The sequence below is a fragment of the Python bivittatus genome, unplaced genomic scaffold (assembly GCF_059951505.1).
Source record: "Python bivittatus isolate LINGU-HERP-01145 unplaced genomic scaffold, Pbiv_v1 ctg000330_np1212, whole genome shotgun sequence".
NCBI lineage: Eukaryota > Metazoa > Chordata > Lepidosauria > Squamata > Pythonidae > Python > Python bivittatus.
This window is the reverse complement of record NW_028277058.1, coordinates 17,032,589-17,054,945: the sequence shown is the minus strand read 5'-3', so window position 1 is coordinate 17,054,945 and position 22,357 is coordinate 17,032,589. Positions and strand designations below refer to the sequence as shown.

Here is a 22,357-nt window from a genome sequence, read left to right as displayed (position 1 = left end):
CCAGCAGAGATCGCCGTTCACATGGCCTCGCCGGCCACCGTACCCGTCCCGCGAAGCCAGAGGCAAAGGCCATCTTCCGCTGAAACCATAGAGATATGCTGGCGCGTTTCCTGCTGCCAATCTAGGACGATACTTCGTACGTGAGCTAAGGTGGGATGGGCCCCATAGGACTATGTTTTATGCCTCTTTTCCAAATCATATAGACACAAATAAATCATAACTCCTCTGCCTTGGCGACTCTCTAACTTCTTTATCTATGAAGCGGGGTATTGAGAGTGAGAGCGCGTTGCGGTGCGTGACTACTGTGTGTGGAGAAGTAAACTACACGATAGTCGTGCTCCACAACGCGCATGTGGGTTTGGGGGGGGGGCGCTGTCGACGCTCTGTCTCTCCCTCTCTTTCTACCTATCTTGGACCATAGGAGTTGAAAGTGCTTTCTGCTAGAGAGACTTCCTTGGCGACGCATCTCCCCGCGCTTTGCGCGCTGGGTGTTGTGGGAAAGGAAAGCGAGACGGGCCTCGGAGGGCAGCTAAAGAGCGAGAGAGATTCGCAGTTGCGCAGGTTGGGGCCGCTTCGCTACCGTTACTGGGCGGGGCTGGGGAAGAAAGCAAAGGCCCTCAGAGGTTGGGCAGATGGCCCCTTTCTTGGGTGCTTCTGAAAAGCCGGGGTCCCTTGCGGAACCGGCGGGCCTGTCCTCCCTTCGTTTTGGAGGGCGATGCTCAGCATTCCCAGGACGCGCCAAATTGGGAGAATAGTTCTCTTGCGCTGGGGGAATAACACATAAGGGAGGGATCTTGCTTTCCCCTGTACCTTCATGCCCATCCACAAATCTCCTCTTCTTGCGTGTTTCTTTTCACTTTTCCTTTAAAAAGGAAAGTTCTGCGAAATTCGCGGGTTTTATGAGGCCACAGAATGTGAATGAAGCTGCTATGCTTGTACCAAGGATTGACTTGGATTTAAGAGCAAGCTGAGCCTGTGGGTTTGTTCTAATTATTTCCTATTTGCGTGAAAAGCAAAAAAGTGGCTTAGTTATTCTACATAGTAAAAAAAAATAATAATAAATTGTAAGGGTATTTGCATGGGCAGCATTCATGCTGCTCCTGGTTTGGTCCCTGCCAGAAGGACTGATGCATTTCCAGGTGAACTGGACATCTGGTCAACTGTGGTAGAACAGTTGGCGGAGGAAGTCTGCAAAGCTTTGGGTCGGCTGTTTCTCTTGGCAGGACCTCACTTTCTAATACCAGGATTCCTCATAAAATGCTAAGCTGTTCCATCACAGCAGATTTTAATTGATCCAGAGGGAAAATGCAATGGCAGCTGTCCTTCAAAGAGGTTTTGAACCTGGATGATTGTTTGCTTGTGTTATTTTTACTAATAAAGTGTTATTGTAATAATCACTGGTAAGCTGATTTTTCCACAGTAAGTAAATGTGATTTGCATAGTGCTATGCCAGAAAGCATAAATGTGTTTCTTTTTTCAAGTTAGAATTTGCTTGTGCTTGTTACAGACTTGCCTGTTTTCCAACACATCCATTCATCAGATGACTTCACCAAATAAAGCAATTGAGTTACAGTTGCAAATACGACAAAATGCTGAGGAACTTCAAGATTTTGTGAAAGATTTAGAATGCTGGGAGAAGGATATTAAAGAAAAAGATCATGATTTAAGGTGTCAGAGTGGAATTGCAGAAAAAGTAAGATCGGTGCTTTGATAATAGGATGAATAGAGACACCTTAAAATGGAAATATGTTCTGTTAACTAGATCTGCTTTCAAATAGAATTATAAATCACATATATAATTGATTTAGGCTTCAATTATATCCCCTCTGTGCCAGAGTCCTAGGATCTATGAATAGGTTCTTGCTATAGGTATAAAAAGAATCTCAGAAAAGAAAATCAAAAACATATTTCTTTCAAAACCCTGTGGAAGTAGTTATAATCCTTCCTCGCTGTCTCTGAATTGAGAAAGGGAGAATTAGACAAGACTAGGGAGGGGTGGAACAGGGGAAGTTTTAGATCCAAAAGTATGTCTCTACATCTTAGATAAGTCCTTCAACTAGTCTAGAGTATTTCTACTTGTCACAGTTGAAGGAGGAAAAAAAAAACTTTAAAAGTTTTAAAGTACTTTAAAAGTATGTGGGAAGCAAAACTTCTGTCAGGCCAGCATTCAGATTGTCAGTGTTTCAGGTCAAGGAAGTAGAATCACCATATTAGTTCTACCATTTTGAATTAACCCATTCGTTTGGGAGGTTCTATTGAAGTGCTTGGAAGTGCTTTATTGTAGGTGGATATATTCATCCCCAGTTGTTATTTTGGACCCTTTTCTTCTAGAAAAAAGCCAGCATTGATTTTGCACTTACATTCCTGTTTTATGAATGGATATCATATCTTAATTATCAGAAGTTTTCTGAAAGTATACTGCTATATTTTCTGTTATTAGGATTTACCCCCAATTCGGAATGAAGCTTACAAAAAAAGGAAGAGCAAAGTTAAAACTGTCTCAAAAAAAACAACTGAAGAAAACAAAAAGAACAAGATAAAATCTTATGATTATGAGGCTTGGGGAAAGCTGGATGTGGTGGGTAAAATATGTTTTATTAAATATGTTTATCAAAATGCTAGGCAAAATTGTAGGATTCTATTTTGTGAAATTTATTCACATTGTAAATTATCAGCTTTTATGTTGTAAACATACTTATTTTATAAAAAGTATAGATGACAATAATATGCAGTGTGCGTTCATTTTGTTTTAATGCTCAAACCTTACTTTAAGGTTTGGGAGATAATTTTATTTATATCTGTTGCAGATTACCTTGATGCTTGACCTTAATGAAAAGACATTATATAAACCCAACAATAACATAATATATAATATATAATAATATATAATATAATTTAATATAAAAATGCTAGACGTATGAAGTTTGTGACTATACTTTTTTTCTAGAAATTATGAGGAATTTTTTTTCCTTTATTAGGCAGGAGTTTGATGGAATAGTTAGAAATGGTATTGGAAGGCTATGATTCTGCCAGTGATGCAGATATTTTTTTATATATATGCAGGGTTCTCTTTGTATATCATATATTCATTTATATTACTTCCTTGTTATATTATTTACTCATTCTTTAAATTTGCTTTCTTTTGCCTTCACAAGTGCCTTTAAATATGTCCTTTCAGGATAAGATACTTGAAGAACTTGATAAGGAAGATACCACTCATGACTCAGTGTCAGATTCTGAAGAAGATGGAATTCGCATAGATACAGAAAAAGCTCTTGCTGAGAAAGAAAAGGTTATTTTAATTTTTTAATAGACCCACAGTTCTTTCTTCTAATGCTCACTAGGGAGCACGATAAATTAACCTACATAAAAATGTGAATTCTCACGCTCTATGATTGAGAAGGATTTCAAGTTTTTATGCTGATTCAATAAGGTGAAACTTTTGAAACCAAGTCTTGGTTTTAGTAAAACCAAGAATATGCTTTACTGTTCTTTAGTTTTCCCTAATACTTTTATCCATATTGTAATTTGATTGTCTGTGTCTATGGTTATATTGAACATCTTATGATTTTTTCAAAATTGTCTATAATATGTAGTGTTCTAGATCAATTTACAAGGCAGTTTTCAAGAAAAACTGTGTTTAGAATATTGTACAATGCAATAGTCACCATGATTTAATATCCCTATACATCCATGTGTTGTTTTTTCTACTATGGCTTTTGTAGATCCTGAAATTTATTTACTTGAAATTATAAAAAACAAGTCCTTCTTGGAACTATGTAGGTGATTATCAAAAATGGTGGAGATGTCTTCATTGCCACCTGATCTGCTAGAATAATGTCTGAAAACTAATATGCATTCATATGCATCTTAATGTTTAAAAAAGAAAGAGTTGGGAGCTGATAGATTATGAAATAGTCTATCTGTTCCAAATGGCATTCTGTCTTTTTCCAATTTTGTCTCCAGTCCTCTTTATTTTATCTTTAAAACAGTCCCATGAGTTAGGTTACAGTGAGAGAGTAACAGACCAACGATTTTTAGTGAGCATTATTCTTTCTTTTCTAAAGAAATCTGTCTGTCTGTCCTCTATTCATTTATTCAATAATTCAGTTTACAATATTTGGATACCACTAACTGAAGATAAGTGTTCTTAAAGTGGTTCAGATGAAATGTCATAAAATTAGATTTATAGGCACAAATTGCCATCTCAGTTATTATAATAATGAGGGGAATATAACATCATTTTTATGTTTATTTAACAGCAAGATTTTGTAGAGCATGGAATATTGTGGCTGAATTGGACTCTTCTATTAAATTAAATGTTAAGGATTTCATTTGATTAGCACTTGAACATAATTCTGTTGATTTGAAAAACGGACAAGTATTGTTTCAAAAAGATGAGAGAAGAATAAAATTAAGAGTTTGCAATATATTCATCTTAGCGCCTATCACATTTGTTCTAATAGGGCAATACTTATTTTAAACAAGGAAATTATGATGCTGCAGTAGAATGCTACACAAAAGGAATGAATGCAGATCCTTACAATCCAGCTTTGCCTACAAATAGGGCTTCTGCTTTTTTTCGACTGAAAAAGTAAGAGTTTGTTGAATTCCTTCATATTTCACTTCAAATATAATTAATTGCTAATCCTGTGTTGATTTTGCCTGCTAATGGATCATTTTAAACACTTCACAGTCTTTAGCATCATATCCTTAGATCTTTTCCAAAAGAATAGCATCACTTCTATAACTGATACTGGTGTTTGATAAAGTAATTCCTGATTTTTCAAACTCACTCTGACATTTATGATTGTACAGATTATGTAATAATCAGCATGAGATTGGAATGAAAAATGGTAAAGTTGCTGATTGGGAACTACAAGGGCCACAGTTTACCCATGGGCCATAGACAGCCCTCCAAGCCATTTTCTGGAGCACACGGTAATACTTTTCAGTAAGCCCCGTGGGGCATACATCTATTGGTTGGTGAGGACTGTTCCAAAGCACTCAGCTTTTCTTCCTGCCCATTTCAGTAAAGTGAGAGTAAACTAAACAGATGAGAGATTGCTGGCAACCTAGAATAAAAAACACCTCACTCCCAGACATACCAGGATGGCAGTTGCCAGAAGTAGGGCAACCCTTTGCCAATCTTGCCAGGCAGTGTAGATCCTCCCTTAAGCTGAGAAGAAATAGCTCCACGTCCAGGCAGGACAGGCTGAAGAATGGCAGCATTTCTAGTCCCATGCTGAGGTGCCATGACAGCTGGATTCTGATTTATAATGGATTCTCTTTCTTTTACGTATATTTAATTTGGCATTTTCTAGAATGTGCTTAATAAGGAAAAGGTACATTTTTAAAAACCATCATTAAAGGCACTGATACCTACAGTGCATTCAGAAAGTATTCAGACCCCCTTCACTTTTTTCAGTTTTGTTATGTCGCAGCCTAATACTACAATTGTTCAAATTCATTTTTTTCTCATTAATCTACACTCAGTACCCCATAATGACAAAGTGAAAACAGAATTTTAGAAATACCTGTAAATTTATTAAAAAGTGAATATCACATGTACTTAAGTATTCAGACCCTTTACTCAGTACTTTGTTGAAGCACCTTTGGCAGCAGTTACAGCCTCGAGTCTTTTTCGGTATGATGTGACAAGCTTTGCCCACCTAGATTGGGGGATTTTCTGCCATTCTTCTTTGCAAATCCTCTTAAGCTCAGTCAGGTTCAATGGGGACCGTCGGTGGACAGCCATTTCCAGGTCTCTCCAGAGATGTTCAATAGGGTTCAAATCAGGGCTCTGGCTGGGCCACTCTAGGACATTCACAGAGTTGTCCCTAAGCCATTCCTGTGTTGTCTTGGCTGTGTGCTTAGGATCGTTATCATGTTGGAGGGTGAACCTTCGGCCCAACCTTCGGTCCTGAGTGTTGTAGAACAGGTTTTCATTGAGGATATCTCTGTACTTTGCTCCATTCAGCTTTCCCTCAACCCTGACCAGTCTCCCAGTCCCTGCTGCTGAAAAACACCCCCACAGCATGATGCTGCCACCACCAGGCTTCACTGTTGGGATGGTATTGGGCAGGTGATGAGTGGTGCCTGGTTTCCTCCAGACATAACATTTAGAATTGAGGCCAAACAGTTCAATCTTGGTTTCATCAAACCGGAGAATCTTGTTCCTCACAGTCCTTCAGGTGCTTTTTTGCAAACTCCAAGTGGGCATTCATGTGTTTTGCACTGAGGAGAGACTTCCATCTATCCACTCTGCCAGAAAGCCCACATCGGTGGAGGGCTGCAGTGATAGTTGTCCTTCTGGAACTTTGTCCCATCTCCGCACAGGATCTCTGGAGCTCAGTCAGATTGACTATCGGATTCTTGGTCACCTCTCTTACTGAGGCTCTTCTCCCCCGATTGCTCAGTTTGCCCGGGCGACCAGCTCTTGGAAGAGTCCTGGTTGTGCCAAACTACTTCCATTTGAGAATTATGGAGGCCACTGTGCTCTTGGGAACCTTCAGTGCAACAGAAATTTTTGTAACCTTCCCCATATCTGTGCCTTGCAATAATCCTGTCTCTGAGCTTTACAGGCAGTTCCTTTGACCTCATGGCTTTTGCTCTGATATAGTATGCATTGTCAGCTGTGAGGCCTTCTGTAGAGAGGTATGTGCCTTTCCAAATCATGTCCAATCAATTTAATTTACCACAGGTGGACTCCAGTCAAGGTGTAGAAACAGCTCAGCAACAATCAAGAGAAATGGGAGGCACCTGAGCTAACTTTCAAGTGTTGTTGCAAAGGGTCTGAATACTTATGCCAATGTGATATTTCAGTTTTTCCTTTTTAATAAATTTACAGACATTTCTAAAATTCTGTTTTCACTTTGTCATTATGGGGTACTGAGTGTAGATTAATGAGAAAAAAAATGAATTTGAACAATTGTAGTATCAGGCTGCAACATAACAAAATTGAAAAAAGTGAAGGGGGTCTGAATACTTTCCGAATGCACTGTATGCTTGATTACAAAAACATTTTTAGACCTATACCCCATAGAAATATTTTGGTAGGACCTGAAATGAGCGGTTTATGCTGGACAATGCTTCTGAGGTGCAGCTCTCCGCAGTAAAGAAATGGGCCAGAATTACTACACAGTCATGTGGAGAGACCAATTGTCAATTGTAGGACATATTTGGTTATTGCGGTTACTGCAACTAATAGTCATATGGTCAGTTACTGAATCCAAAATTCAATGTTGGATGCCATTGTTTATGATAATAAATGAAACAACCTAAGATATTGTTGGTCATTTAGACTCTCTTTATATATCAGTATGAACTCCATGAGGTTTCATTAACATTCAGTGGTAAAGTTTTGAAAATCCAAAAGAGGACAAATACTTTTTCAGAGAACTGTATGTGAATCGCTTTTTTTTTAGGTCATTGGGGTTTTTTAGATCTCTGCATGCATCTGCTTGTTTAAGGAGAGAAATTATACTTAAATTATTTGTACTCTTCCCCAAGATTTTGTTCTTTGCATGTATTCATCCTTATTCTTTGAAACAAAAACTAAATAATGAAATTCAAATTATGCACACCTAGAATATTGATTATGTGCCATAAAGTCATTGTTGACTTTTAGCGATCACATAGATGGATTTTTTCCATTTCAGTCTGCCCCTAACCTAGTCTTTCAGGCCTTCCAACAGTGAACCCATTGCCACTGTTACTGAGTCCATCCACCTTGCTGCTGGTCATCCTCTCCTCTTTCCTTTCACCTTTCCCAGCACTACAGCACACCTAGAATATAACTAATTCCAATTTGTGTATTAATCAGGGAAGTTAAAATTGGTTAATTAAAAATACAAACCACATGAAATTCACCAAATTCTCTTAAGTATGCATAGTAATGAAGTATATGGCCAGAGCTAGGCTATAAGGAAAACTAGCCTTTATTTCCACACAGAGACACTGATTCTAAATTGATATTATTGGAGCCTGAAAGAAAATGTTAAAATTTAGAAATCCATCCAGTCATTCTTTCCTAGCAGGGTATTTTATGCATTCCCCCAGACATGCTTAGTTACTATAACTTACAGGTTTGGTTTAAACTTTTGCAAATGTAGATGTTCTTCTAAGTATCCTGTTTTCTCTTCAATTATTAGTAACCTCATTTTATTTCAAGTTGTGTCTATAACCCAGTTCACCATTAAAGAAATTGATTACAAAATAATTGGAGTGCCAGCACCCTATCAGTGGTTGGCTGGTGCCCTCCTTCCCAAAATTGGACAGCCAATGTGAGATAACCTTTTTTTTTTGCTGTTCACAGAGTCCTTCCAACATAGTACACCATGTCTGCAACAGCCTTGGTAGTTTGTAAAGTTAAGCATAGAAGCTTTTTAAGCTTTTCTCCATTCTTCAATGATGGTTTTAAGAGCTAATATGGTATAATGGCTAAGATGTTGATCTAAGAGACCCAGGTTCAAATCCACCCCCATAGTAACTTGCTAGATAACTTTGTACAAGACTTTTCAGCCCTGGGTGTTGGGAAAAATTGGAGGAGGATATCCAAAGCATGCTGTCTGGAACTACTGAAAGAAATGTGGGCTGTAAATGTAGTAGATGAATAGTACTTCAGAATTCATACCTGGACTTGTGTTTTTATTAGTATGTATTTAATGAACATGTATTTTTAATAAACAGTTTTAATAGCCATACAATATCATTTCAGGTTTTCTGTGGCTGAATCTGATTGCAATTTGGCACTTGCCTTAAACAAAAATTACACAAAGGCTTATAGCAGAAGAGGGGCAGCTCGCTTTGTTTTGCAAAATTTTAAGGGTGCCAAAGAAGGTACACATGTCTTTGTCTGTTGTATAATGCATTCCCTTTTTTGAGTTGTGTTCTGCAAAACTTTTGATTTATAGTGTGTATTTGAGATGATCAGTACTACTTTCCATACATTACTGCTTCTCCTGTCTTAGCATAGAAGAGTTTGACCAGTATCAGTATTCGTACAGGCTGCCTAAAGAGTTTTCCTTTGTGTTATTATGGTAAATATCTATAGTATAAAAAACCCAATTTTTTTTAATTGTAAGCCACCCAGAGTCACCCTTTGGAGGAGATGGGTGGCATATAAATTTAATAATAAATAAATAAAATAAAAATACTAACATATATGCTTTATCTGATCTTTGTAGGAGACATTATTGGTTTAGTATCCATTATTGGATATTAAACATTCTAGTTACTTGTTACAATTATGTAGGTAGGTAGAAGGAAGATTAGGTTAATGAATTGTTAACATAAAATAAACCTTTTTCCTTCAAAATTTAAACAAATACATGCTAGAGTTTGTTTCTAATATAAACAATGTAATTATAATACTATTGAATAATAGACTATGTGTCAGGAATAATCTAGCTTATCTAGTTTGTATTTTTGCACTGAAGCATGTCATATAGCACTACTGGTACAAGAACTGAGCCCTATCTCTTTGAAGAAAGAAAGAGATAGGGCTCAGTTCTCATACCAGTAGTGCTATTTGAAAAAAGGATGGTCTATACAATCATAGTTTTTGAAAACTCTACCTTTATATCTTCATGCAGATTATGAAAAGGTTTTGGAATTAGATCCAAACAACTTTGAAGCAAAAAATGAACTTAGGAAAATTGAACAGGTAAATAACTTCAGGTTAATAAATTTGCCAATTGACCACGATTTTCTTTGTAGCTAAATATTTGAAATATTATGTATATTTTTATGTTAGGCTCTCTTGTCAAAAGAAAATTGCCAGCCTGAAGAAACAGATACCTTTAGAAAACTGGAAATTGCAGAAGAAGAATTGAAACAACTGGAGGAGGAGCAGCTGAAGCAAAAGGCTGTGGCAGAAAAAGATTTGGTAAACAGCAATGCAAGAATATTTTTCAGGCACATAAATTGGAATATTTTGCAGCCTAAGGAGTCATTTCTTGCCCAGTGGAAAAATGGCCAGGCATTTCATGGGATACACTCTCATAATTGATTACTACATTTGCCCCATATTGTTAAACTGATTTTTTCTGTGCTTGTGTTGCATGTCAATAATTTGGCCCAGATAACACATTACTTATACCTGGCTTAAGTCATCTCAGTGTGGTGCCTTCTAGATAATTTAGCTTATAACTCCAGCTGTCATGCTAACTGTGGTTTAGGACAGTTGTAGTCCAGAACAGCTGGAGAAATCATGTTGCTTACTGCCTGATACCAAGCATACAGAATTCTATATAGCTATCTGAAAATTATCCCTGTGATCAATTCTTCCTGCTCGACTTCTTGCAAATAAAATTATTGAGAAAAGTGTTATGTTTATTATTATATGTATGCATACATTTAGATTGCCAATAATTATTTTTCTTTCTTTTTCCAAATATGACAGGGTAATGGGTATTTCAAAGAAGGCAAATATGAAATAGCAATAGAATGCTACACACGTGGAATAGCAGCAGATGGCAGCAATGCACTCCTTCCAGCAAATAGAGCTATGGCCTATCTAAAAATTCAAAAGTGAGTTGTGTGAATTTACCACTTCTTATCTATGCATTTTGATGAAATTCAGTTTTAAATGCTTACTGGTTTTTATTAAACCTAGTACTTATTTTATTGTGACATTGAGAATGCTTAACTTAGAAGTTCTAGACCAATATTTCTCACATGTATTCTAGATGTCTGTAACTCAGCAAATGTACATGCTTCATTAGTGGTGTTAATTCAGTTCAGTCAAAGTTGTGTATTGATTTTGCCTTTAGTCTTTATTTTTTATTAACATTCACAAAGCACAACTAATAAAAAATGAGATTCTTGGGATCCTAACAAGAATTATTTCATTGCTTTTAGTATATATATCTTACTAGTATACTAACTAGAAGATTTTTTTTTAAGTATCTAAATAATAAACACACATTAGTCCTGCCCTAACTGATCTACTGAGATGATTTTACCTACATTCTAGTATATACTTTTCTTTCATACCTAAGATATAAATATGAAAACCTTGATTTGAATAGGTAAGAGTTACTGTAGGCTTTAAGGACCCCAAACCATATTAAATTATTATGCTGTAATAAGTATTTTTTTTTAAAACAAACAATTCTTAACAATAAGATATGAAGAAGCGGAGGAAGATTGCACTCAAGCTGTATTACTTGATTCTTCATATTCTAAAGCCTACGCCAGAAGAGGCACAGCTAGAGCTGCCCTGGGAAAACTGAAAGAAGCTATGCAAGGTGGGATTGTGAATGAAAGTGTGCGTGTTTGATGTTGTCTCTTTCTCTGTCCGACTCTTTCAAGGAAGCAGCTCCAATCCAACAATAGTATTTTGATATTCAAAATGCTGTGATTTTAAAGCTGTTTTATATATAGTAGTATACATTTTAGTGTTTTATGAGCCAACATTTTTTGTTGTTGTTTTTCAGCAACTAAGAATTAAGGAACAGATTATGCTTCTTTTAAGAAAATCCTATACATTTTAATCAGAGAAATGCTTTGAAAGTCCTGTTGGAATCAGTGAAACTGCCAAGTGCTTACCTTTGATAGCTGTAACTCTTCAGTTGTAAATAAACATGTATATTGGAAGAAATGCCTTTGGATTACTTGCATCTTTCATATAAAATATATTGAAAGCCTAAACTCTTTTTTTGGTGGGGTGGGGGGTATTTATATGCCTTTGTTAGATTTTGAAACTGTCTTGAAGCTAGAACCTGGAAATAAGCAAGCGATAAACGAAGTAACAAAGCTTAAAAATGTAAGTGTGTTTATGCTTATGTATTTTAATACTTCCTTGCAACAGCAATAAAATGTTTTTAATCTGGATATTTTGTGGGTATTAACCTCTTTATATTTCAATGGATATCTGACTAATCTTTCTTTTAAGGAGTTAATCGCAAAAGGTTTTTTGTCAGACACGGAATATTCTGGACTACCGCAGAATGAATCAGAAATACAAAATCTGGTAAAACCCATTGATAAACCCTTACATCTAAGATCAACTGTAAGTATTGATGATGAAAAGATACGAGTTTTTAAATCTTCCTAGTAAGCACTTTTTTTTTTTTAGATTTTTATCCCACTTTTTTTTTCATATACAACTCAAGGTGACAAACATACCAATACTCTTTCCTCCTCCTATTTTCCCCACAACAATCCTTTGAGGTGAGTTGGGCTGAGAGAGTGACTGGTCCAGAGTCACCCAGCCAGTTTTTCATGCCTAAGGTGGGACTAGAACTAACAGTCTCCTGCTTTCTAGGCCAACACCTTCTTAACCACTATACCAAACTGGCTCTTATTTTTTTAAATCTTTTTTCATGCAGTATTTCTGCAATTTGGCTTAACAGCCCAAGTTATATGTTTCTGACTCCTCTCCTGTCTCTCTCATGCATTTACCAGCAACCAAACACTTCAGTTGTATATAATAATGAGGCGTACAAGGGAATAGTGGACTCAGCGGGTAACAGACAGAATGCTTCTTGTATTAAAACTGAATAAATAACCCAAGATTCAATTTCACTTATCCAGTTTCATGAATTAAAAAAGTTAATTGCAAATCTTGGGCTTCAAGAAAGCAGTCTTAACATTCTTGGGTTTGGGATGAGGGTGGGTCATGAAAATCCACAGATGGGCAATACATTTATTAGAACTAAACAAAATGATGCAAAAGAGTGTGCAAGCTTTTGAATTACCTAAAGTTCTTCATCAGGCAAGATGTTTCATGAATGGGAAGGAAAAGAAATGAAAAATTAAAAATGAGTCACAATATTCAAGCCATAAAGTCTGCAGTTCAAAATAACAATATCAAGTTTGTGGACTCAGTGCAATCTACATTGGAGATTGCTGCATTGGGTAACAGATTGCACTCAGTTATTGGGAACAAAGCAAATGGTTGCTAGCTGATTTTAAAACCATAATTGCTAGTCCTCACATATTGGCAAGTCAGGAATTGGCCAAGACAAAAAAGAAGAAGAAGAAGAAGAAATTCTAGTTCATTCTGTCTCCTGCCATTCTTTATCTCAGTGTCCTTTTGCACTTGAATTATTTGAATATAATGATAAACTACCATTTTAGTGTTGTATTCAAGTCATGAAAAATCAGATACAAAAGTACAATTAACTATTTGATTGGAGTTAAATTGCAGTTATTTTGTATTCTGCTTTCCACTTTTGTGGTGAGATTGATAGATAGGAGGCAAAATTTCCCTTGGGATATTTCTGTTGAAGAGATAGACAAAATATTCTTTGTTTTCGTTGAGACAGATATAGTTATTCTTTAGAAATGTTGCTCATCTGTATGTAAAAGTGTGCCTCTATAATAATTAATTCATTGCATGGTTGTTTTTGTTTATTTAGAAACCTTTAAGAAGAATAAACATTGAGGAAGTCAGTAATGATATGCTAAGTGCAAATTTGATGGCCACCAGAGAGCCTGAGCCTATTCAATCTGTTTTTGCAAACCCAAATGCAACACAGGAATTAGTATCTGCAAAGAATCAAAGCAAGAATTTCTCTTCTCCATCTGGTACTCCCAAAGCAAAGCTGCTGAAAATAGAAGAAATCGGTGATGCTTTGTTGACTGAGTAAGCATATATTTTTTAGAATGGAATATTATCAGTTCCATATGTTCAAAGGCTTTATAAAATTGAAATAAATATCCTACGCATGGATTTGTACCAATAGCATATTGTGACTTTCTTACTACTTTTTACAATCCTTTAAAATTATACATGGGTTTAAGGATCTCTTTCAGTGTTACAACTGCTTGTTTGCATACTGTTTTAGTGTTTGTTAAGCTAAATTACACAAGGAAATTTTGTGTAATTTGTTACACAAATGCAGAGACAATTTAAAGTTTTCATTATTTCAGAGATTATAATGTACTTTTGATAAAAATATATTTGTAGTTAAATGTACAGTTCTTGAAAATAACCTCGAAATTGAATTGATAGACAAATTATAGTAGAGGAAAAGACAAGACTGCAATCATTGTTGAGTGCCTTTGTACGTTAGACATTTTTTTAAAAATAAAAGAAAGCTCTTTTCTTATAGTGGAAAAGAACACCATAGTAATCGTTTAACAATTGTAAGGAGATTTAAAATGCATCTAAGTTCATGTTATTTAATCTTACATTGTGCTTCTTTTCCCATTATACAGTATATTTCTTTTTATTTTTCTTTAAGTTTTGATGTATGGGTGCAGGGGATATGCAGCAAATGCACCCCTGTAATAAATCCTAGGTGTGGGGAACCAGTCGCTATTGGTATATCAATACCAACTATAACATCTTAATGTTGGGTGAGATTTGCTGTGATGTTCCATTCAGTGAAATGCCTCCAGAGGTCTAGTTGCAGTAAGACATGGTACCCTGAACTCTAAACAGGATGTTGTATATGCTTCCTAAAGCAAAGTATTTATCCAAACAGAAAAGTCCCTATTCCCTGTCTTCATGTTTTTAGATCTATCACCACGAACACTGTGAACGAGAAACCATCGCTTCAGTCCTGTGCTATAAAAAAGCAAGACAAGATAGAAAACTACGTTCTTCCTTCTGTGTCTGAATTTTCTGTACCTCCAGTCCCTGTGAATTCTTTCCAACTTGAATCAGATTTCAGAAAATTAAAAGGTTACCCTGATCAGTTGTACACATATTTGAAGGTAAGATAACTGATTCTTTGTGGCCACTATTCAGTTTCTACCAGATTTGAGCTTCGTAGCCAGTTTGGTGTAGCGGTTGAGGCATCAGGCTAGAGACCGGGAGTCCTGCCTTAGGCATTCACTTAGCTGGTTGATCTTGGGCCAGTCAGTGGAAGCAGGCAAGGGCCAAACACTTCTGAAATCTCGCCGAGAAAACTGCAGGGACTCATCCAGGCAGTTGCCAGGAGTCAAGACTGATTCAAATGAATTAAAAACATTTTTTTGATCTTTCTAAGTATAGTTTAATGGTGTGAGCACTAGTAGCATTTTTGAGATAAAATTACTATATTCTGTTTTATTTATACTTTATTTTTTGTGTTGTTCTTGAATTGTAGAATTATTGGGATTCTACTCTTAGAAGGTAGAATGCTTCATATTAAATCCTTTATAACATAAAGCAAGTTTATTGCACCAGTAAGTGTCCAATTCTATCTCATAGGCTACAGAGATAGTTACAGTCTATAAAGTCAGTTTCATGGAGTCCATTTTGGAGAGCCCTGTGTTGTCTTCTCTTCTAGCTGGGAGAAATGGGGGACTGTGCAGTTCTCCAGTGGCTTGAGATTCTTATTTTTATTACCTAGCCCCTATTCCTGAATTATTTTAGGGCCTTTACTTGGGTTCAGACACTCCAATTCCTACAGTAACACCTCAGTCAAATAAATTCCCTCAGCCTATGAAGCTGCTGTGTGTATGCTTGGAACTGAAACTTGAAACTTTTGTATTAAAACTACTGCGATGGATCTAAGTGATAATTAAGTTTCACACATGCATACTCAAAGCAAGTTCCATTTATTAGAGAACTCAGGCTGAGGGGTAGCAAAAAATAAAACTGATTATTTCTCTTCAACTCAGCTGCAGTTGTTTATTCGTGAAATTTAAACCCTGCCTCAATTCATTTGGACTCTAGGCAGATTACAGTGTATATAATAATAGCATTACAATAATATAAAAATAAACAATAAATATATACAATTTTGCATGCTTACTTTGTTTTGCTGATATGTGTTGTCTATATGCATGCCTATCTTGAAGTCCAATTAATGAAGAAACATATATAAATTCCATGTGCAAGTTGAAAGAGGCCTTCCAATATGCAGATTCACATATACACTGTCCTATGATTTTGATTATCCTACATGCAAGACATCTGTTTTCCTGTCTCAGAATTATTAAATTGCAATCAGTGCAACAATTTTACAGTCTTTTTTGAATGTTACATCTTTAGGAAATCTTTTATTTATTAGGTTCTTTCCATCTTCTCCCAAATAACCCATGATAATGTGCATACTTGAAACTCCTTTTGATCCTAGCAGCTATGCAACATTCATTAGCTTGAAAAATGGTTATTCATCCATACTCACCTAAGGTGAACTTTAGGTCTGAATGTCAGCCTTTTGCGGTAGGCCAAGTCAAGAAAAAGACATTGCAGAAATTCCAGGAATGCAATTTTATTATTGTAAGTTGTAATAAGAGAATCTTGAAAGCCCATCCAAGTTAATTAATAGTAAACTGCTATAGTTTGAATGCTACTTGTTATAACAAATTCTGTTTGAATTTTCTTTTAGTAGGCATTGTGTAAGAATATGAATTCCATTAGTATTAAATATCTACTCTGATTTTTATATATTCCTTTTTTTGTTGTTGTTCTAAAGCAAATTGATCCTTCTCTATATCCTAATCTCTTTCAAAAATCATTGGATCCAGATGTTTTTTGCCAAATCTTGAAAATTCTACAGGATTTTTATACTAAGTAAGTTTAAAGCTATGTTCTTAGACTAATTTCCTATTGTGCTTTTTGGTTGCATTGTGCCTCTAGCTGATAACCAGTTTTAATATGTTCTGCAGCATAATTCTTGAGACAAATTTGTTCTGTCTGATACTAACAATATGCCAATGTCTCAAATTCATACTGTTTGGATAATAAGCAACAGATATAATAAATTATTAAGCAATTTAAGATGTTTTTAAAAAGCAGGGGTAACAACAGCAAAACTATTTCCTGGAGTTGAAACACTTCAGTGTGACTTTTACAGTTCTTCGATAGAAATCCAGAAATGACCCATAAGTACAGTTGCCATGGCAATTGTTTCACATTCACATCTGACAAGATTGCATCCCAGAGACACTCAGAGCCTCTGAATAACATGTTAAAGTAAAAAATGAAAGCATTCCCAGACTTGTAACTAAGGGAAAGAGCTCATTTCATCTCACTTTTGTGCTATGTTTCAGAGCATTCTGAATATCTAGAAAGCATAAGATTTTACCCAAATAGTGCTCTGGAATGGAGCATTCACTGCCTCTTGAAAGATGTTGTAAAGGTCTTCCCTTCCATCAAGTTCTCTGTGCATGTTGGAAAATTCAACAGAGGCAGACTGGTGACCTTCATTAATTGTAGCTTACCAAGGCCAGCCAAACTATTAATATCCTTTTTCATTTGAGATGCCAAAAATTTAAACTTTGGTAATATGTAAGAGAATAATTATGCTACATGAGCTTTTACCACTATCTTTGGGAAAGGGGTGGTTGCTTTTAAGAGGAAGTTGAATATATTTAGTGTTGTTTAGTAACAACTTGCAATTATGTTGCATACCTGTATACAAAAGGAGAAAAAGTTTGGTGTGAACAAGAAATAAAGATTAGATGACTATTTATTTAATATAAATAGAATGTTTCCATTATCGTGGATCTGTAATCTGGAACAGAAATTTTAGTAGTTGTGCTACTGCGAATACAGTGGAATATTTGCAGTTTAAAGACAACATCAGGACATTCTTTTATTCAAATAATTGCAACTTGGGGAATGCATAAGCTAACAGAAAATTCATCAGTGTGCTTTTGCTTTTCAGGATATGACTTTATTTTTATCTTAGCAACAATTATAAATTAGATTTGTAGCTACTTTTAGAGTATGCAACTGTATGTATTCTGTGAATATTTTCAAATATGCATTCTATTTTTCATTTTTTAGCCAATATTGATTGTGCTTTGTTTATGCCATGAATATTCCCAAATAAAAGTATTTATAGGTATGCATTAATGTCTTATCTTACAAGGAAAGAAGAGCCTTTACTTGTCCTTGAAATTCTACACAAATTATCAGAATCCAAAAGATTTGATATGGCAGTTATGTTTATGTCAGAGTCAGAAAAAAAAAGTAAGTAAAACACATTCCTGGGTTGTTATTAAAATCTACTGGCTTGGTAGTTTAGAGATTAGTATAACTATAGTTAGCATGTCCCAGCTACATTAAAATCATTTATTATTACATTTTTTCCATAGAAAGCTCTCCCTTCTGTCCCTGAAGAAATTTTGAAAATAATTTTTCAAAATTTTTCAAATTTTTCAATTTGAAAATAATAATTTCAAAACAAACTATAAAATGATTTGTTGGGTCTATAAAATTCTTTTCCAGCTCCTGTATCTCTTTGAGTGTCTTTTCTTTCTGTTTAAATTGGAAGATAAAAAAGAAGTGAAACAAAGGATCAAAAGGGAAAGACGACCAAAGCCATCTACCCACTTTTTTCCTCTATCCCATTTTTTAATCTGTGTTTTTTGCTTTCTGTTTCATGCTACTGCAGCTATACTTGTTTCATACTGGTTGCTGATGGCCAATTAATGGGCCATTCAATGGGCCTCTTGCCTCTGCTTTTCATTTTCAGCTGATTCAACAGTTCATAGATACCTTGAGCAACAATAAATGGCTCAGTCGTATTAGCCATATTCCACCTAGATGTACTAGATTCACTACTATCCATAGTGAAACATTAGGGTGATTTCTCCTTCATCTGGTTAAGCTTCTTTCTAAATAAATGAATAAAATATGCAGTTGCATTTAAAAGTTTAGATATTCTTGGTCAAATTACATGTTTCAGTGAATCCCTAATTGAACATAAGCTGACCCAACCTCTACATGGTACAGAGCTAAACATGACTTCTTTCTGCAAATTTGAAAGCATACCTACTATTTATGTGTAGTTGTTTGCAGATTTCAAATCAGAAAATAATGAATATGGCAGTTATAGAAGTTTGGATATCCTTCCAATAATTAAATGCTTTTTTTTTTTTACCGTGAAGCTATTAATCATAAAGGTGACTAGGCCTACAATTAGGCGGGTGAAAATTTCATAGTTGAACAAATATTCTGACTCATATAATCTCCCGAGTTGTGATTCTTCTATCTTCTTTCAACAACTATGGGATCCTCAAAGCAGCTGTCTGAGCATTTGAAAATGAAAATAATTGGTTCAGGGATAAACCAAAGGAAAAAGAAATTTAAAATTCTTCCAGTTTGTAGCACCAACTGTGAGAAACATTGTTAAGAAATGGAACTGCTGAGGTCAAGGAAAGATGTTAGAGACCAAGAAAAAACTCTTCTAGAATTGCCTGTAAACAAGTCAGATATGTTAAGTAGATGTGCCACAGATGAAATGAAAAGTTTAGCTGCAATTGGGTTAATTGTCATCAGTACAGCCTCATTTATACAACAACAGTCTTAATGGAAGAGTTGTTGGAAGGAAATTTGTTTTGGGAACTTGTGACAGCCAGCGGTACAGCAAATATTGTGAAGATGAAAGGAAGAATGGATTCAGCTAATATCAATGTTTCCTAGACAAGGTTACACAGTGTAACAGAAAAGAGGTTGCATGCTTCAAAAAGACGGGTTCTGGAACATGCCATCAAATCAGCCATGAAGTAATTACAGGAAAGATAAAGGTTTTGGAAAGGCCTTACAGATCCAGAGTTCAATACTGATAATCTGCGGGGAGATCTGTACAAGAAGACCTAAGATATTTCTGAGCTAGAAGAATTCTGCAAGAAACAGTGGGGAAAACATCCAAAAGCAAGGTAAAGAATAACTTTACTACTACAGAAAACATTTAGAACCTATTGTTTCTGTCAGAGGTTTACAAATTTGTGATTGAAAGAGTGTCCAAACTTCTTCACCTGCCATATTCTCTGTGCCTTTATTTTGCAGTCTACAACTGCACATAAATAGTAAGTATGCATCAAATTTGCAAGAAGATACTATGTTTAAGTTTGTGACAGCTTTTCATTTAGAGATTCATTAAAACATAAAATTTGATCAAGGGCCTAAACTTTTGCATGCAACTGTATCTAATTACCAGTACAGTTGAGTTTCCTAAATAGTGGGATTTATTGACTTGTTAATATCTCTCTAATGCTAATACCTACTTGATTGCCTCTAAGTCCCAGACTCTGGTAATATCCTATGCATAGTTCGTTCCTATGCAGTATTAGGCATGCTTAAATACAATGTGATAAGTGGTTAGGGAAAGTTACATCTGTATAGCAATGGATTGTACTGCCCATAAAGTTAACTGCCTGGAAGTGGATTTGACACAGTTCATTCCAAGTTTAATTATGACTCTTAGTTCAATATGGCCTTTGCATCTTAGTTACTGACTTTTTTAATATCTAAATTGCATGATGGTATCATATCATTAACTAAATGCTAAATGTATTTTTCTTAAAACAGAATGCAATATCTGATATCTCTCTTTCTCATTATAGCTGTGCGTTCATTATTTGATCATTTGGAACAATCTCATTTGAAAGATTCTACTATTAAACAACTCAAGATAAAATACAGTGTTTGAATCAAAGTAATTTTTGTATCTGTGTATATAAATACAGCAGATTATATACTTTTTCGGAAGAACAGTTCCATATAGATGATTATGACAAAGAGAATTTCAAGTTTGTTCTGTGTTTCTGTTATGAGTTGATCCACCATGTATTGCCTGAATCTTATTTAATTTTTCATTTTGAACATTCTGTAGAAAAAAGATTGACAGCTGTTAAAATATTTAATAAATTCCATTCTTTGTTTATTACTTGTGTGTTAAAATTATATATTTTTGTCCTTACAAATAAATTCACAGATGTTAAATTCTTTCAATCTTCCTTGTTCATTTGCAATACTTCCAATATTTCTTGGCTGATTTTCAGGCCTAGACAAGTGAAAAATCACTTTTTTAAAACTGTCATCTAATGTTTTCCTTATTTTGATTATTTAGTCCTGGTATATTTTAAGAACATTTGCTTGCTGTTAAAATTTCACTAGTCATTGTTTTGATTAAGTCAATCTCTTCTTTTGAGACAGAGTATCATCTACATTTGACTGTAATGTTTTAAATTTATATTCCTTACACAAGGAGCAAGATTTTCCTTCTGAGTACCGTAGAAGTTGCAGAACATACAGTATACAGGAAATGCTCCACAAACTTTCAGCTGATCTCTTCTATGGGAAATGGACAAAGCTTACTTTATGCATTTTCTTTGTATTATAAGTCAAAAGTAATTGAATCTTTAATTACAAAACTTCATGTGTAATCACGTTTTATTACCTTACTCTTCCTTTACTACTTCAAATATCATAACACATTAAGCCTGAAGAGGTGTTTATTTTATATTTTGCTGATGTACATAACTCTTTCCAAACAAAGGATGGATATAAATACTGTATAAGCATGAAGAACACTAGCTGATGTAAGAAGTGCCAATGGTTTTAACAGAGTTCTATATTTATATAGCATCCCATAATACAAATTCTCTGCATAACTTACAAAACAATCTTAAAATGTGTAAGATTATTTCACACACTGTTTTTTCTATTTCATCTGTGGCTGTATTCCTTAACTGGAAACCCTATCAGACCGTATTATTTCTCAAAATGTTCTTTGCAACCTTTCACCCACAACCTTTCAGTCACAACCATATGAGCTGGTACATCATAATTCCAGTTTTCCCCAGTATTAAAGTTATTATCATTTATTATTTTTAAGGAGGAAAGGCTCTCTTAATCAAAGCTGTCATGACTAATTATGGATTATGAATCAGTATTGTTTTTCTAACAGGGTCCCAAAAAGACAGTATTTCAGATAGAAAAAGAGATTCTGTCTAAATGTCACCACTACAACATGATTCAACACCTGATAGCAAATAGTCATATCCCTGTTATGCCCCAATGAGACAAGACTTATCACTGAAGCCATCTTGACCAGTGTTGAACAGCTAGAACTCAGCTGTCCTGAACGTGACCAATATGATTTGCAACACAGCAAATCCATGATGGTCCAATGTATTAATTCCTAAAAGGCTAAATTCAGTTAATTTGATGCACAGTTAACAGTCAAAAGACCTGATACAGTAAGATCTTATTTCTGTTTAAATAATAAACCTAGCAATAATGTTTATCCATTAGCAGAAACACTAGCTGCTGGCAATTATGAAAAACTTTGCGGTTGAATAATTTTGATCTGAACTCAAATTACCTGGTTGATATTTTACATTTCATAAAAATATTTCCTGCTTATGTGTAATACTGTAGGATGAGCTACAGTGGAGGGCATCACTTTTTAAACTATATGGTTAAATGAGATATTTATATATTAAATGTATCTCTGATCTTATGATTTGTGATAATTTAATACACAATAAAACCAAAACAAATAAGAATATAGCCATTCATAAACAAAAATATTTCAATAAAACCAGTGTCCACCATACCAACTATTGGCACTACGAAGATAGGTCACAAAAGCCCTATGAAATAGTTCAGTTCTTATTACTTGGTAGAATGATGTCATGATCTTTGCCAGCATAGCCTCCATGAGGTAAAGGCGAT

The 22,357-nt window shown here is 35.1% G+C and overlaps 1 protein-coding gene across 5 annotated transcripts; it reads left to right on the top strand.

Moving 5' to 3' along the window:
- Nucleotides 1-13: 13 nt before the first annotated feature.
- RPAP3 (RNA polymerase II associated protein 3) lies at nt 14-20,623 on the top strand. Of its 5 annotated transcripts, none has more exons than XM_088141768.1 (17): nt 14-150; nt 1,508-1,693; nt 2,441-2,578; nt 3,179-3,292; nt 4,467-4,594; nt 8,720-8,841; nt 9,597-9,667; nt 9,758-9,889; nt 10,406-10,533; nt 11,131-11,252; nt 11,700-11,770; nt 11,900-12,016; nt 13,368-13,594; nt 14,472-14,670; nt 16,362-16,459; nt 17,763-17,863; nt 20,242-20,623. In XM_088141768.1, the coding sequence occupies exons 2-17, from the start codon at nt 1,541-1,543 to the stop codon at nt 20,325-20,327; spliced, it is 2,007 nt and encodes a 668-aa protein (XP_087997894.1). In that variant the 5' UTR covers nt 14-150; nt 1,508-1,540; the 3' UTR covers nt 20,328-20,623. The 5 variants fall into 5 exon arrangements, 4 of the variants coding, with proteins under 4 accessions (XP_087997894.1, XP_007438101.1, XP_087997895.1 ...); XR_015796392.1 differs by lacking the exon at nt 14-150 and adding an exon at nt 404-561 and having other exon boundaries at nt 16,414-16,459; nt 20,242-20,280; XM_007438039.4 differs by lacking the exon at nt 14-150 and adding an exon at nt 404-561.
- Nucleotides 20,624-22,357: the final 1,734 nt, after the last annotated feature.